At 31.1% G+C, this 18,278-nt stretch overlaps 1 protein-coding gene across 2 annotated transcripts in view; it reads right to left on the bottom strand.

Annotated features, from left to right (window-relative positions):
* Positions 1-9,189: 9,189 nt before the first annotated feature.
* Positions 9,190-18,278, bottom strand: part of LOC142324686 (aminopeptidase N-like) — a 29,827-nt gene continuing 20,738 nt past the window's right edge. The window contains exons 4-5 of one of the 2 annotated variants that reach the window (XM_075365580.1): positions 11,650-11,849; positions 9,190-11,167 (exon numbers count right to left, since the gene is read on the bottom strand). In XM_075365580.1, coding sequence (XP_075221695.1) covers positions 11,683-11,849 — 167 coding nt within the window. In that variant the 3' untranslated portion in view covers positions 9,190-11,167; positions 11,650-11,682. The remainder of the gene's footprint in view (positions 11,168-11,649; positions 11,850-18,278) is intronic. The other variant, XM_075365581.1, reaches the window with a different exon arrangement.

Raw genomic sequence — 18,278 nt, 5'->3', positions numbered from 1 at the left:
TGCAAACTTAAACAATAGACTTGATGCCAGGTCACTCACTCTGAAATTCTATCTGCATCTCTACTATAAGTTAACTTTAACTCTGCAAATATGATTGATATTAGAAAATTTATCAAAATGTTTTTGAAGTGTAAAAGATTTCAGAATGATGTAATTTGATTTTATAATTTGTCTGTGAAAACTTTAACGTTCAGTTAAATATTAGTATTGTCAATTAATTTACAGGTTTACTTTCTATGTTATTTATTTTTTAAAATTTAATAAACAGTGTTCCACAGAAAATAAGTTGATTTTTATTTAAAACATACACCATTTTTTTGTAAAAACTAATTGTGATTTTTATTTTAGTGTGATCAGATGAAAATTTATTGTTTATCTTGTATTAGTTATAATGAATAAAACTAAATTAAAGCTCCCCACTTTGTCCAACCTAAATGGTGGGAGTGGTAGATATGTGTCTACATTCAGGTTTTAAGTTTGAATCGTGGTTTTGAATCTTTTAACACATTAAATAAATAAAATATGATTTATCACTATCTTTTTGTATTTAAAAAAGTTTTTTGATCAATGTGTTTTAAAAATGATGTGTAATCTTATCCTTTTCATTTAATATTTTTAGTGTGTCAACCGTTGGGATTTGAGTGTGGCGACCTCATATAAAAAAATAGATAGTTTTGAGGTTGTATCATTTTTAAAAATGTCATTTTTCTATGTTTAATGGTCAAATAGTTATTTAAGTGTGTGTTTATACAGTGCCTATACTTCTTATTCTTTTATATGTCATTATTGTAATGACATATAAAAGAATGCTTTATTTTCTTGTTTACGGAAAGTGTTAAAGATAATTTGTATCAGCATTTTTTTTTTGTTTTATGTTTTGACTCGTTTTCTTTCTTTTCTTCAGTCCATTTCTTTCCACAACCATCTTATTTTTCTATTTCTTAACTCATAATTGAAAATTAATTTTCTAAGGACATCCTGATTTCTCATGGTTCCTACAGGCAAGAAAAGCCAGGAAATACAAATTTAGTTAGGAAATTTTAGGGAAAAAAATCAGAAAAAACTTTTAAAAATTGCATTTTTGTTACCAAATATTATATTAGTTATTAAATCAGTATTTTTTAAGTAATGCCAAATTATATTTGATATACTTTCCCTTTATATATTTGAGAACAGGACATGTATATCAAATATATTTCTCATTTACATTAACTCAATTATTCTTTTATAATAAAGTGAGGAATATTCCAAATTGCAGTTAATTTTTTCACTGGTGAAATTTAAAAAAAAATTTGCCATTGAAAAATTTAAAGTTGTTAACTGTTCTTGGAATTTATTTCAAACTACCGTGATTTTTTTGTTGTATTCTAGATAATTAATAATTACTTTTAAATGGTGTATAAAAATACTTTAATGACAAGTGGTTAGATATAAACTTACACCCAGAATTCAGTCAGTCGAGAAGAGGTTCCTACCTCTTCTCACGCTGTTATCATACTTTTTGTTATTTGTGTAAAATAATTTTACACCGAGCAATATGGATCGAAAGGAAATGATTTCACATAGTTTACTTTGTGAAGTTTGCTGCTTTTCTTGATTAAGATAGCAACCATTGAAAAATCTTTTTATCTGCCGACAGTACTTCAACTCGGAAGACTAAAACTTTGATCTACAGTTGTGAGAACAGTGGTTGTGATATATATGTATATTCTTTGCCCGGACTCTCCCCCTCACCCCTTCTAATCAGAGTAATAGCATTTCAGCAGCAAATGATACATTTGAATCCTGCAAAATGACAATACAATTACTTCATTTTGTTGTAATGATTATGTTTCTAAGGAGGAGATTATGTGAGTTCTCAATATTGTACAAAATAAGTTATACTTAAGTTTACGTGAAGATATTGGTGCAACTTTTAAAATTACTTTTCCTGATAGTTGTATAGTGTCAAAATTCCAGCTTGGAGCTATTAAATGCTCTTGTCATCAATCATGTTCCTGTAATGTACTTTGATGGCATTCTGCAAATACACTGGACTAATAATGACAAAATATTTTCAAGTAAATATTAGTAACGTTTGTTTTCTGTTCTAGTTTTCTTATCTGTATTACTTTTAGTTTTCCTTTAAGTTTTAATCATTATTTTCCTTATTACATTGAAATCTATGTATCTTAATGTTTTTAAACAAACCAAGTTATGAAATATAGTTTTCTTTTTACTTGACAAAATAATGTAGGCTAGTTTTTGTGAAAAAGTTAAGCAATTCCTTGTGTGCCAGTTATTTTAAAATGTTTAAAAATGCTTTAGTTAGCTTTTATTTCTTATCTGTAACTTTTAGTTACCATGATATTCATCAGCAAAAAACTTATTATAATTTTGTTATTTTTTGTTTTGTACTTTACAGTGTAAATTACTGAAACAATTTATCACAAAAATTAGCCCAATTTTAAATGTATATTGAAAAAATCATTAAAAAATGAATTTAATAATAGAATAAAAAGTGTGAGTTGGGCAGCTACGGGTACGGTAGACTGCAAACAAAAATATTTATGTACTTTGTGGAGTAAACGGCAATAGCATATCATTATGAGAGTCAGGAAATTTTAATGAATTGGTCAGTAAAGTCAGGAAAAACGAACCTTAAAATTCAGTGAAAATCCTGTTTATAAAAATTTCTTCAATTCATACTTATTGGAGATCCTTTGTAATTGTTTCAATTTAATTTATTTTGATTTTTATTTCAGCAGAAATATGTTAATTTTTAAAGCTCAATATAATAATATTTAAAAGTTGTTGCCATCAGTTTCATAGGTATATAATTTACAATACTAGAGGTACTATTGTTAACGAAAGGGAGGGCGGTGCACTCTATTTTTATTTGTGGATTTTCGCTTTCTGCTACAAAGAAGAAAAAATCCCACCTTAGCTCTGTATCATTATTAGATTTCCAGTAACACCTCAAAACTTCTGTAATATTATTATTAAATTATTTTTTTTTTTTACATCACTGCAAAGCAGTAACCCAATCATTACTAACAAAACAGATATACCAGAAAAATAATTTTACATAATAACAAGTTCCTTACAAAAATGAAACGATCAGAAAATATATTATCACCATTAAACCCACATTTACAAGGATGAAATAAATAGTCATATATTTTATAAATTAGATACATATTGCCAAAATACAGTATAGAAAAATTTATCAACCGTAAACAAAATTAGAGCTATCTTCAAAGAAAAGCTATTACATGTCGGATTAAAAAATTTTTTTTAATAAGCGAGCTGGATCTTATCGCACTCATAGAAATTGGGAATTAGTCATCTGAAATTTACATTACAGATGGACTAATATTTATTAGAAAGAAAGAAAGAGAATCATTCAAAAACAGTTTTACAAAAAAAAAAAAATGAAAATCTACTACTAATTAGACGGACATTTTAATTGCCAAACAATAATTTGCAGTACAAAAAATTAATTAAAACTAAATATAAATCTTAAAAAAGATCTAAAAATAATTAAAGTAAAAAAAATCTCCTGGAATTTCTACCTATTTTTTTTTCACAGAAAACCTAGAAATAAAAGCTAAAAGTCAATTCCAGTATTTTTTATAAGTTTGGTAGAGACAAATTTTTCACTCTCTTTGGCACTGCTCACATACTGGAAAACTTTAAACCTTCCCTCTTATTAAGGAAGATTATGTAGGGGTTTTAAGTTGTATCTTGGATAAGCCAATACAGTCATATGTAGTTTTACAAGTACAATGATGTTTAAATGTGCTGCTGCTTGTCTTCACTGCTAAATACGTTAAATAAGTATAAATCAATTTTATTTAGAAAAGCACAAACGTTTTGTATAAATCGGTTTCAACAGTGTGTCAATACAGTGTTTAACAATTGTCATACAAGAATTTAACAATATTTTATTATGCATGTGTGTGTGTATACACACATACTTAATTAGTGTATGTATGTGCGCGTGCTCACACACACACAATACAATACATAAACATACAATATAATAATATATACATATATGTTTTATATTTTATTTAATTATTTATATATATATATAAAGAGATTTATAAAAGACATACATATATATATATATATATATATATATGTCTTTTATAAATCTCTAAGTCTTTACATGTTTATAGTATGTTTTTTTTAAATTACCTATAAATTAAATTTTGATAAAATAATATAAGATAAATGGTATTTCAAACTATCTTGATCCAATTAGAATTTTTTTAACACTAAAAATTGAAAAAAACAAATCATTCTGTAATATGACTGTCTGAAGACATCAATGTAAAACAAATTCTACAAAAAAAAAAATTATAAACGCAAGGAAATTATAAAACAATGGTCATGGTTCTGATATAATTTTTTCCCCTGAAAATCAACATATTCCATTGAAATGATATTTATCAAAACCTTAACAAGCTAATTTTTTTATAAGAAAAAGTTCTGATGAAAAGTGAGGGTATAGTAGACATTTGAAGAAATTTATGTCGGTTAAATCATACAGCAATGAAAATTTCAGTAGGCAGAATGATCTTCCACACATAAATTAACCTATAATTTTGAACTAATCAGATTTTTCCATTTTTGCATTTACTATTAATATGTTGAGGTAATAGAAATGAAGTATGTTTTTTTACAAGAACCGCTTTGATACAATAAACAAGCAAATTTTATTGAAAGAATTTATCCTTCAATTTAACCTGAAAGCCTGGATCTTAACCTACAATTCTACATAATCCCGACCTAGATTTAGGCACTTATAATATAGTGTGATTAGCTTCTGCAATCCAGCTTCATAGAAATCTGCTGCCTGAAAAGTTAACCATCGCTGAATGGCTGTTCTTGATGTTGCTGTCACTGTTACCAAGGCACAGACCACCAAGGTGCTGCTTTAAATGCAGGAACAAGTGGTAGTCACTGGCTTAGTACTGTATGGTGGGAAATCAATTTGATTTGAAGCTATGTGTGAGAGGGGGGATTACAAATCCCCCCCTCCAACTTGAGGATGTGCTTTTTCTGTTTGTGTCTATTTCATGTGATTAGAACATTGATGGCAGCCTCGCAATCCCCCCAAACCCTTCCAGGATAAACATATGTCTGGATGATTTTAAAATTAAAGATTTTTCAAAGAACAGTCTTCATTTCAGCTTCTAATTTCACGAAAGTGTTAACAAAAGGCGACTGCCACTCCCCAACACTCGTGAACATGATGTAAATAATACTCTAAGATCCAAACTTCTTTTTTCACCTCAAGAAGACAAATGAGAGCAACGAATGAGGTAGAAAAGCCCAGCAGTCGTCAGCCAGAAGAGAGAAGTGGCCTGCCCATGATGCCCAATTCAGGGCCACAGGACAATACAAGGTTTATGGTCTGTAATTTATTTACAGCTGGTTTATGGAAAGGCAGGCTTAAGAAGAAAAGAACAAAGAATGATAAGAGGCCCACCGACACGGGCTGGAGTTCGGCTGACCGAGCTCAGCTGAGATGTAGCAGCATGACAGCCAGAGGGAAGAAAGTCCTGTAACTTCACCTCACCAAACACCCAACATCCTTTCCAAAACTTACAATTTTGTACCGACCCGTACATGTGACTCCCTTTGGAGAGAGGAACGGATTGCTTCCTCCAAACACTAGGGCCCCGAAAGGCATATTCCTGTTAGGCCGGAAGGTGCTAGCACTGAAAGGACTTCAAGGGAATGAAGTGGAATCACGCAGGGAGAACAAAGCTTATATGCACCTAGTCTCCCGTGATCAGCCCCGGTCAATTATCCTCACTGGTCTTAAGGACCAGAATACAAACAATTCCATCCGTAAATAAAAACACAACAATCTATATAACTGCCACTAAATAAATAATGACCCACCCGATACAACGAATGACATCAGCAAGGGACATTTGTCCATGTTCTGCAATTTGCAGGAAGTTAATAAAATCTCCCGCCATCTTTCCATTCCGTTCCTTCTGTTTTGGATTGCATGACTCAGTTTAATCAGTCTCAAAATATGACTCATTATTTATCACTTCATCCTAAGGCAAAAAATCAACAACCAATGGCCCTTGTCTATCACAAAACACAGTGCACATGATTTTCAGGGCTGACATTGTTTGCTTGAATTTCACTTTCTTGGGAGATGTTGAGAGAATTAAGTTAAAGAAGTTTAAACTAGAATTCTATACAGAAGAATTGAGAGGAGAGTGGAAGAAGTGTTAGGAGAAGACCGATTTGGTTTCCGGAAAAGTATAGGGTGAAGGGAAGCAATTTTATTTTGGGAAGCATGTTTATTTTACATATCATTAGTATTTATAGAAAATAATTCACGCATAAGTTTTATGTGTAATTAGTATTAAGCAATATTAAGAAGATAGTTCTACTAATTTTTGCATAAAGTACATAATAAAATATTAATTTTTATGTACATTATTGATTACACTGACTAAAATAATCTGTATTCTATTTAAAAGGATATGGAAAACTTGCATGCAAATCCCATACAAATTCTTGCGGAACTGGCTAATGATGAGTGGTGATTGTTTAGAAGATAACCAACCGTCTGTGGGATTCTGACGATAGTGAAACAGACTAAACATTTTTTCCATCTTAAGATGAAATTAACTGTTTTTCCAGTACCAGGTGTGTCTTAAAAATTCAATCTATTGAAAACCCATTGAAATTGTTGGAAGGAAGAAGTAACAAAAAACTGACTCTTTAGTAGTTTAAGTTCCACAAGCATAAAATATATTTGAAGATAATAGTAATGTAATTGTTCTTGAGTCAGAAAATTTGTTTGAAAAAAGTGGTCGCTACTGGAAAATACAAGTTGTCCCTAACACTGAAAAAATTGCAGGTAAACACATTGTACACATCAGATCAGGTCCAACAAAAAACATTCGTGCAAATTCTGCAGAATGTTTCAATTTGTTTTTTACAGATAACATATTGAATGAAATTTAATGATTATCTAACAAAGAAATTTGGAAAAGAGAGAAAATTATACAACATACAAGGGAGTACAGTATGTGCTATGTGAAAAAAGCCTTACTATTCATCCATGTAATAAAACAAAAGGAGCAGTAGACACTTTTGACCGAATGTGCATGAATATGAACTGCGGTAGAAAAACAAGATCGTCTATTTTTTTTAACTTTCTTGCCTGGTGCTGTAGCTTTAGAAGGGAAAGTATTGGAATCGGTCCAGTTTGGGCATATGCAGTTTTCATCAGATCTTTTGACACCTACGGAACCCAAAAAACCAGATGGAAATTTTCTAAATGTTCGTATGTACGTGTGTGTATTCAGTGTTAGGTGTCGCACCCTAAATTACCTTACACTGTCTAGAATGACTCGATCAATTTTGACCAAACTTGGTCAGATTACTTCCACATATGGGACATTGATGCCCATTAAATCTTCAACTAAAAGGTCAAGGGGTGAGGCTGTAGAAGCAATATTTCAATATCTCAAAATTTTGCCTAATTAAGGTCTTATTTTTCTTAGGCGTATTTGTTAACAATTAAAAAATAATATTTCCAAAAACGTTTTTGCCAAATTGCTCTCTCACCCCAAAAAATGCTCTAAATAAACTAGTGGCTGAGTGGGTATAATAAATATGTCATTAGTACCTACTTTCACTGTAAGGAGTACCAGTGTAGCACTGACACACAGCTCTTGGAGTCGGCTGCTATGTTGTGATGTTACAGGTATCCAGTAGAATTAAAAAAATGAATAATATTTAAAGTGTAAAAAAGTATTTAAAGTGGTCACTAGCACCACCACACCTGTGCAAATGAAATACTATACAGTATGTGTACGCACTTTAGTTAGAATCACTGAATTAAATAAACAAAAAAATATTATATTTAAATACAATGATAAATGTTTTAAATTAAGCTATGTGTATATGTGTGTGTAAGCCGTGCATTGCCAGTCTTTTCTGATTTCATCATCGATGAGTTTCAACAAGTTCTCTGTGATTATCAAGGGTCTCCCTGAATGTTCTTCATCATGCACATTAATTCTGTTATTTCTAAACCTTTCACACCATTTTCAGATTTTTCTTTCGTTCATTACATTATCATCATATACAGCAACCAACTACCTATGAATTTCAGCCAGCTTGATGGTTTAAAAACTGACTGTTTTTCACAGTCGGCAGCAACATCGATTTTCCTATTCATTATATAATGTAATAACTCACAATGTAATCAAAGATACTACAACACAACAACTTACAGACAACAATGCAGTGGCCATTACCAGCGTGGCCATGAATAACAAAGGTTTGGCAACTTTAAGGAGAGAAATTTCACATCAGTCTTTACTTTAGAGATATCCCTTGTAAATATAATTATTTTATCTGTAATTAATCTACTTTTAAATAATCTTTGTTTTACTTTGTAAATAATCATTTGTATTAGAATTATTTACTCAAATAAATACACGTTTGAGATTTTTATTTGTTATCATTATTCTTTATTTTTTTTAATTCTTGCAATTTCTAAAAGTAAAATATATGATGAAAATAGGTGTTTATGTAAAGAAAATATTTTATTAATAAAAGAAAAAAAAATCACTCAGATATGTTAAAATTAGCAACTAAACATATACACATCAAATTTACATATACTTGGTATCAAAATATTAGGAAATAACATTAGTATTCTAGGGTTAAAAGGTTGTTTGATGAAAAGAAGCCAAACATTTATTGGAAAATAGGGGAAAAAACTAATACCAAAAAGAATTTGAAGGCATTTTGCGAGTTTATCATTTTCAAAAGTAACACTTAAGGGTTTCAGCTACCTTGCAATCAGAGAAATGGGTGTGCTACTTTAATCAAGTCTTAAGGCCTAGTAAATTAATTGAAGGGGAAAGAATGTGATAAGCCACATGATGTGAATTTTTTAGTAGGGCAGTTTCTAACTTTTGAAAAACTCTACAATTGTTATGTGATATTTTAAATAGTCATACATCATATATTACTGGTAAATTATGTTTCAAATGAGTCATTTTATTTGCATTTTAATTTCATTGTTATTTGAATAAAAATGTTTTTTAATCAAAAAGTCACACATTTTGTGAGTTGTCAAATTTTTGCTTAAAAATAAATCCTAACTTATTTGGAGGGGATGCAAGGTGATATAACAATAGAGTGTTCTTTTTCAAAAATTAAACAACTTCATCATTTTATTTTGTACAATTTAAAACCATGAACATCAGAAATATGAAATTATTAAAATTCATAAGATATTTTTACTAAATTAGTTCAGATTCATTGTCAATGTCCACGTCTTTGTTTGGTACAATTGTATTAAAATAATCGTAGTAAATCGGTGGAATGTATGGTAGGAGAGATTTCACATCTTGAAATTTCTTTTCACTTATTTTTAGTGGAGCCTAGTACTTTGGTTCAAGTGTTATATCTGCCAACTCTGATAAAATTCACTTCTTTGAAGTTTCCATTTATTTTATGTTTAATAAAGAAACTTGCTGGGTTCTTGGTAGTAAAACAAAATGCTACAGCTGATGCAAAATCAACCGGTGCCCCACACTAAGTTTTTTGGCCTTGGTCACATTTTGTAAGAAATTACTTACATTTAAAATATCATTTTGTGTCATCATTTTGACACTGAATATGTTTTTCTTATTAAATTTTCTTACTACATCCATCCACATGCTAGGAACATAGATATGTTCAATTTTCTTTTGGCATTTTTCTATTAATGCAAAATCTCAATCAGATGGCAAGTGTGTATGTCCTGGTATTAAAAAGTAATGTGTTATCCCAGTAAGGGTTTTCTCTCTAATGTACTGCATCCAAAAGGCTGTCATAGCCCAGTTTTTATTCTGTCCTGGACAGTTATCACAGAAAACTACAAGATTTTCTATTTCTGGTTTAGTGGTTATGAACTTGATTAGAGCACTGCACATCTCATCTCACTACCCCTATGTCCAGTTTCTTCTCCCCACAAAAACATGTGTCCTTTGCTGTTGGTACAATCATGCAACCCGAAGTTATAGAAACATATTTTTCTACAACAAAAAGCTGGTCCAAACGTTAATTTTGGAACTGGTAAAGCTTGCTGAAGGTCAAAGCTAATGACCAGTGTTCTTGGGTCTTTCTTTTCAGGTTCAGTTTTAAGAAGAAGTCTTGTATTGTATTGCCTTGACCTGCGCCTGAGGGTATTTTAGCTTATTTTCTATCGCTTTGACATCTTCAAATTTACCCTCCAAGTGCAATGCTTGTATTTTAACGGTGCATTCATCACATATTTTGCAAGTATTAGACTTTGGCATTGAAAATCCTATATTAAATTCCATGCAGAAAATTCTTCTGTATGTATCCTGGCTAACCAGATGATGAATATTATTTTCTATGCACCACGGTAAATAATAAATAATACTCTTCATACAAACGCGATATTGACAAATCACAACCAAAGTAATGTTTTCCATCATTAATTGACTGACTATAGTGATTGACTGAATAGTGACTGACTATAGTGATAGTATTTAGGTATGCTGTTTATGTAGTCCCTAGTGGACTGTAAGTCTGCTACCACTAATTTTATTAGGCCTATTGTTGTGCTAGCTTTGGTTGTCTGGTTTTTTAGGAGTGGTTGCTCCCTTTTCGATGTCAGAAACAAGGCATTTAATCTGCCTCTTGAATTTTGAAGGCCATGTATACTTTAATATTCAGTTTTGAAAATTTTAACTTCCTCACCATTTATTTATTTACATATGATGCAGAAATTTCCTTGAAGAAACTCTTTTTAGTTTTTTTAGGATATGATCTTTTTTTAGACTGTATTTTAATGCAGCCAATTAAGTATGCATTTTTCAAATTGAAAGAACCAAGATTCCAGAACCCATTAAAAATCTCTTCTTCTCTGCCGGCAATTTTAGATCTGCATTTTTCCTGAGGGTACATGCAGGACCAAGAATACACCCAGTCACCTTTTCCTGTGAAATAGCACTAAAATACTCCCGTCCTTCATTCCTTCATCACTTGCTAGGCTAGTATTCTTCAAATGCAAAGAAGGGCTCCTTTTTCTCCATCAATGCTGAGGCTTCTTTTCAGGAGTTATTTTTGGAAGTCTTGATGTGCAGTTTATTTTTCCATTATTTTCTATGTCTTCCTGAAAGTAAGATCATTTCCAATTAAAAATAATATAAAAATGAGATAGTCTCTAATCTAAATTACTAAAACTTAGTTGATGCAACAGTAAGACAATGAGTAGGAAAAATACACTTTGTCCTCTTTGTGGCATTTTGAACTCAAAAGTTCATCGCCGCATTGACAAGATGAAAATAAACTTGTCGAAAATAAACTTTACTATTATTAATATCCATTTCCTAAAATTAATTGCCTTACTAAGTTGGAAGTAGCATTTACCCATACAAATATAAGTACAATTAAGTGGTACGAGTATGACCTGCCACACTTAATGCATAAGAGGTTATAAAATGTACAATTTCAGTCCATTAAATGAAATTTTAAATTGAATTACTGAATTAACACACAGTAATGAGAAAATGTTAATAGTTTTGCTGCTAATAATTGTTAAAACTTTTGTAGCAATAGTATGTCTAGCCACAAATTATTCTGTATTCAACTCACCTCTTCTGTAGATGATGAATTATGGTTTGAAGGTTAACAGTCTTTATCTTCATCAGTATTATCAATATCTGAAGAGGAATCATCACAATTATTGCTGGACAAAGTATTTAAAGAAAATAATTTTCTCCTAATACACAACTGGTTGTTCCTACTCTCTGCTATCTTTGGAAGCGGCTTGTTATGTTCTTCATCAAAAACAGCTGAAATGTCTTTGGAGCAATAATATAATTTGATGCAAATTTGTTAGAATGTACATAATATATAACTATATAGAGAAACAAAATAGCATTTTGCACAAAATACCATCTATCTTCAAAACCTGGGGCTTATCGTATTCTTGCCCCAAATGTGATTGCGGCCTGCTTAATACGTAGTGGTGAGGTGGTAGGTATATGATGTGGTAAATAGACCTGTAATAGGAGTAGTGCTTAAGAATTTTAAAAGGTCCAGGATATTCCCAATACGTAAAATAAGGTAATGTGTCGTGGTGTGAAAAATTATTGAAATATTTCTGCATTAGAAAGATTATTTCCGGAAGTATTGTTGAGAAAAATCACATAAGTAAAGGTAATATGCATTGCGTGCTTAATTTCATTATTTCCTATACGAAATAATCCAGCCTATAGGCTGGATTTAGAAAGGGCACTTGACTAATGACATTATATTTAATTTATATAATATTCAAAAATAAAAATTAAGGGATGGAATAAAAAGGTTTTTCTGTAGATCTGAGTTGCATTTAAAAAAAATCAATAGAAATGTGACTTTTTACAAACTTTATGACTTGGGGTTGTCTAACTATTTTATCTGTGTTGTAGAATTGTATGGAGATACTATAGGGTATACTATAGGGTAGGAGATACTATAGGGGTTTGGGGTAATATGATAACAATTAAAAAAAAAAAAAATGATAAGTGGTCTGAAACGGGGATGTTTGCTAATCGCTTGCTTACTATTACTGTTTTTATTGCTTATAAATGATATTAATAAGTATACAGGGGATGGGAGTAACAGGATGATATAAATATTAAATATTATGTTAAATGTGGATGATCTGATTTCATTTGCTTCTAAGCTAAAAATTTTGCATAATAAATGAGCTAAATGATTATTGATTTATTGACATTAATGGTAATGAGTGTGAGATAGTTGATACAAGAGAGAAGAATAAAGAGGAGGGTATGTGAAAAGCTATTGAGTTCAGTTTTCACAGAAGATATGTCAGTGAATACGGATACAGATAGGAAGTATTTAAACCTAGGTCTAGAAGGAATAAAATTAGTTTGATATTTATCAAATGAATATCAGAACTAATATCTGAATTATGGAAGAGAAGAATGGTCATGGTTGTGCTCTTTATGGCAATTTGAGAGTTAATAAGTACCATTATATGTTTTCTGGGAGGGTGTCTAAATTTTAATAGTATATGTAAGATCAAGTTGGAGAAAGAAATTATGGAAGAAGAGGAGGAAGTTAACAATCAGTTAGATGGGAGATAATGGGAAAAATTAGTCATATCTACGCCTATGTAGAAGTAGCTTTGCAAATAAGGAATTTTAATTACTGAGTGTAGATGGGGGTAAAGTATATTAAAGCACTTATTGGATATTACACGGTATATTATTATAGATTTAAAATTATCTTGCAGGTGAAGGTCACATGCTTATTCCCTTCCACTACATAAGGGAAGGGGAAATACATTCCCCCTAGACCACGGTAATAATACAATACTGAATTATACGTTTTCTCTTTAGAGATCAATGTTTTGTCAACTTGCCTTAAATATTTATTGTTATTGCATAACTCTGGTGTGCATAAGAAGTTACTACCTCACATCTGAAACTTTTGATTTCACGTAAAAATTTTCCTAATTTTCCCACATGTTCAAAAATATGGAAATGTAATGGCAACATTTAAATATGGACTTTAAAGCTGAAAAATTTGTAAAACTTTACATCAAATCTAAGTAAATTACTACAATGTATTGTAAGTGGTCATTCTGCAATCAAAATCTTTATGAAAATCTTCTACTTGAAGGTTTTCTGCATTTTTTTTTTTGTCTTGAGTCATTTGACTGGTTTGATGCAGCTCTCCGAGATTCCCTATCTAGTGCTAGTCATTTCATTTCAGTATACCCTCTACATCCTACATCCCTAACAATTTGTTTTACATCTTCCAAACGTGGCCTGCCTACACAATTTTTCCCTTCTACCTGTCCTTCCAATATTAAAGCGACTATTCCAGGATGCCTTAGTATGTGGCCTATAAGTCTGTCTCTTCTTTTAACTATATTTTTCCAAATGCTTCTTTCTTCATCTATTTGCCGCAATACCTCTTCATTTGTCACTTTATCCACCCATCTGATTTTTAACACTCTCCTATAGCACCACATTTCAAAAGCTTCTAATCTTTTCTTCTCAGATACTTCGATTGTCCAAGTTTCACTTCCATATAAAGTGACACTCCAAACATACACTTTAAAAAATCTTTTCCTGACATTTAAATTAATTTTTGATGTAAACAAATTATATTTCTTACTAAAGGCTCGCTTAGCTTGTGCTATTCGGCATTTTATATCGCTCCTGCTTTGTCCATCTTTAGTAATTCTACTTCCCAAATAACAAAATTCTTCTACCTCTATAATCTTTTCTCCTCCTATTTTCACATTCAGTGGTCCATCTTTGTTATTTCTACTACATTTAATTACTTTTGTTTTGTTCTTGTTTATTTTCATGCGATAGTTCTTGCGTAGGACTTCATCTATGCCGTTCATTGTTTCTTCTAAATCCTTTTTACTCTCGGCTAGAATTACTTTATCATCAGAAAATCGTAGCATCTTTATCTTTTCACCTTGTACTGTTACTCCGAATCTAAATTGTTCTTTAACATCATTAACTGCTAGTTCCATGTAAAGATTAAAAAGTAACAGAGATAGGGAACATCCTTGTCGGACTCCCTTTCTTATTACGGCTTCTATGTTGGTTTGTTTTTCTTTAATCTTCCTTCTACTATTAATCTGAGGCCTAAAATTGCTTCCCTTGTCCCTATACTTTTCCTGAAACGAAATTGGTCTTCTCCTAACACTTCTTCCCCCCTCCTCTCAATTCTTCTGTATAGAATTCTAGTTAATATTTTTGATGCATGACTAGTTAAACTAATTGTTCTGTATTCTTCACATTTATCTGAACCCTATTTTCTTTGGTATCATTACTATAACACTTTTTTTGAAGTCTGACGGAAATTCCCCTTTTTCATAAATATTACACACCAGTTTGTATAATCTATCAATCGCTTCCTCACCTGCACTGCCAAGTAATTCTACAGATATTCCGTCTATTCCAGGAGCCTTTCTGCCATTTAAATCTTTTAATGCTCTCTTAAATTCAGATCTCAGTATTGTTTTTCCCATTTCATCCTCTTCAACTTCCTCTTCTTCCTCTATGACACCATTTTCTACTTCATTTCCTCCGTATAACTCTTCAATATATTCCACCCATCTATCGACTTTACCTTTCGTATTATATATTGGTGTACCATCTTTGTTTAACACATTATTAGATTTTAATTTATGTACCCCAAAATTTTCCTTAACTTTCCTGTATGCTCCATCTATTTTAATAAATGTTCATTTCTCTTTCCACTTCTGAACACTTTTCTTTAATCCACTCTTCTTTCGCCAGTTTGGACTTCCTGTTTATAGCATTTCTTAATTGCCGATAGTTCCTTTTACTTTCTTCATCACTAGCATTCTTATATTTTCTACGTTCATCCATCAGCTGCAATATATTGTCTGAAACCCAAGGTTTTCTACCAGTTCTCTTTATTCCGCCTAAGTTTGCTTCTGCTGATTTAAGAATTTCCTTTTTAACATTCTCCCATTCTTTTTCTACATTTTCTACCTTATCTTTTTTACTCAGACCTCTTGCGATGTCCTCCTCAAAAATCTTCTTTATCTCCTCTGCCTCAAGCTTCTCTAAATTCCACCGATTCATCTGACACCTTTTCTTCAGGTTTTTAAACCCCAATCTACATTTCATTATCACCAAATTATGGTCGCTATCAATGTCTGCTCCAGGGTAAGTTTTGCAGTCAACGAGTTGATTTCTAAATCTTTGCTTAACCATGATATAATCTATCTGATACCTTGCAGTATCGCCTGGCTTTTTTCAAGTGGATATTCTTCTATTATGATTTTTAAATTGGGTGTTGGCAATTACTAAATTATACTTCGTGCAAAACTCTATACGTCTGTCCCCTCTTTCATTCCTTTTGCCCAGCCCATATTCACCCACTATATTTCCTTCCTTGCCTTTTCCAATGCTTGCAGTCCAATCTCCAACTATTATTAAATTTTCATCTCCTTTTACGTGTTTAATTGCTTCATCAATCTCTTCGTATACACACTCTACCTTATCATCATCATGGGCGCTTTTAGGCATATAGACGTTAACAATCGTTGTCGGTTTAGGTTTTGATTTTATCCTTATTACAATGATTCTATCACTATGCGTCTTGAAATACTCCACTCTCCTCCCTATCTTCTTGTTCATCACGAAACCTACTCCAGCCTGCCCATTATTTGACGCTGAGTTAATCTTCTGCATGTCTAATGCATTTTCTCCAGTCATCTATTGTTACGTGGTTTATTGCATCTTCCAATAATATTTTTACTTCATCTATTAGAAATGTACTATTTTTGGCTGTCACCTCACTTTTTATGTGAACCCAAATTATCTCGATTGGATTTCATGTCCCATTTCTGTCTTCAAGCTCAAACAGTATGTATTATTCTGTGTTCATTAATAATAGACAGTAATTCAGGAATTGTGTGTGAAGGACTGTGTGGTATTTTCTTCTTTTCTAACCTTGAAACAATTTCCACCTTTTTTAAGTTTGTCACTGGCACTTTCTCTTTAAGAACTAAATGATAGCTGGGGTTATCCATCACAATAACACAGCTTCTTCCAAAGACTGTAACAAATTTATAATCCGTTCTCGAAATACATCACCGTTCATTTCTTGGTGGAAGTCCCCTGTATGTTTTGACTGAAAAAATAGAGCACAGTCTTTTATAAAACCAAGTTCATAATAACCAGCGTGGCAAATACCTAAACCAGATCCTTTCCCAACCAGAATCTTAAGCTTCAACCACAGCTTGTTGAATTCAGCAAGATGCATTTCCTGGAATGGTTCTGGTTTACTCGCATTTCATCTAGGTAAATTACTGATCTAGAATAATGTCAGACCTCTCCATCAAAAATGTATGGATCATTTCATTTATGAAAGCAGAACCCTAATTTTCTTACAATTTTCCACATGTAATATGTACTACTGGAAAACATTTTTTTTTTCAAAATGAATAATTTTACTGCTTGTGAATACTCCCCCTCTTATCATAAAATTCTTGAATGGAACGACAAACTATATCTTTATTAAAATCATCTAGATCCATGTAATTATTAATATCTTTAATTGACTAGCTCTTGCTTGTGCATGATATTTTATGATCTATTATCCTTTGATATTTTTCCATACACTTAGATATCTTTGTTATCTATTTTACAAAGATTTTGTATATTTTATAATACAATTGGAAAAAACAACTAAAATCCTGTTAAATTTTACAAGTAGCATCCATAAACTTATCTTTTGTAAAACTCCAGTCAGTATAATTTATGGTAAAAAATTTTAGTTTTTTTTTATACTCTATTCACAAGAAAATCTACAATGTTGTGATTTACTTCAAGATTTAAAGTTGCGAACATAGTTTTACGGTCTGTTAAAATTGGCTTCAAAACTGTTCGTTCTCTTTTATATTCTAAAAATCAGTGTTCTATCAAACAATTACTGGAGGGCTAGGCAAGGCCTCTAACTTGTAAATTTATTAATTATTCTCTGATCCTTCTTAATATGACAATTAAATACTGATGAACACAAAGCATGTAAATTATTCTATCTTATAAATATTGACATAATTACACATCATTATAATACTAAAATTTTTATCTACTTTGAAAATCTTGCTTTACATCTAAAAAAAAAACAAAAAAAACAACCCATTCTGCTCCTGATATGAGATAGTTAGTTTCCCTGCAATGTAATTCAAAATTTGTGAAGCTTCATTAGTAAAACAGCTCATATTTACTATCTTCAATCATTACATTATCTTTAGCACTGTCAAAATTATATTATAAGCAACAGCATATGTTACTTTAATGCAATAATTTTTTATATAAGTCTCAAGATATTTAAAAAAATCCTTTTTATTATAAATTATAATAATGCATACTTTTGGTACAATGTATTTTAGTTACAACTGTGTTGACATCTACACAAAGCTGAAATAAAATTGGTAATTACAAACAAATTTATTCATCTCATGAATGCAATCATTTAATAGGAACTTGAAATCAGTATAGAAAAGTTTAAGCAACATTTATATGCTTCGCATATACACAACCCAGACAACCAGGTCACAAGACAACCCAGAATAGAACCAGGTCTATTAAATGTAGTTTCAAGATATTCATCAACCACTCTGTCTGATGGTATTTCTTGTAAAATACAACCACGAGGCTGTTAAGACTAAAACTTTGTTTAAATTCACTTCATATACATAACAATTGACT

This window comes from Lycorma delicatula, chromosome 5, assembly GCF_047948215.1.
Source record: "Lycorma delicatula isolate Av1 chromosome 5, ASM4794821v1, whole genome shotgun sequence".
Taxonomy (NCBI): Eukaryota; Metazoa; Arthropoda; class Insecta; order Hemiptera; family Fulgoridae; genus Lycorma; species Lycorma delicatula.
Note: the sequence above shows the minus strand (reverse complement) of the source record. Positions and strands in the feature narration are given on the sequence as shown.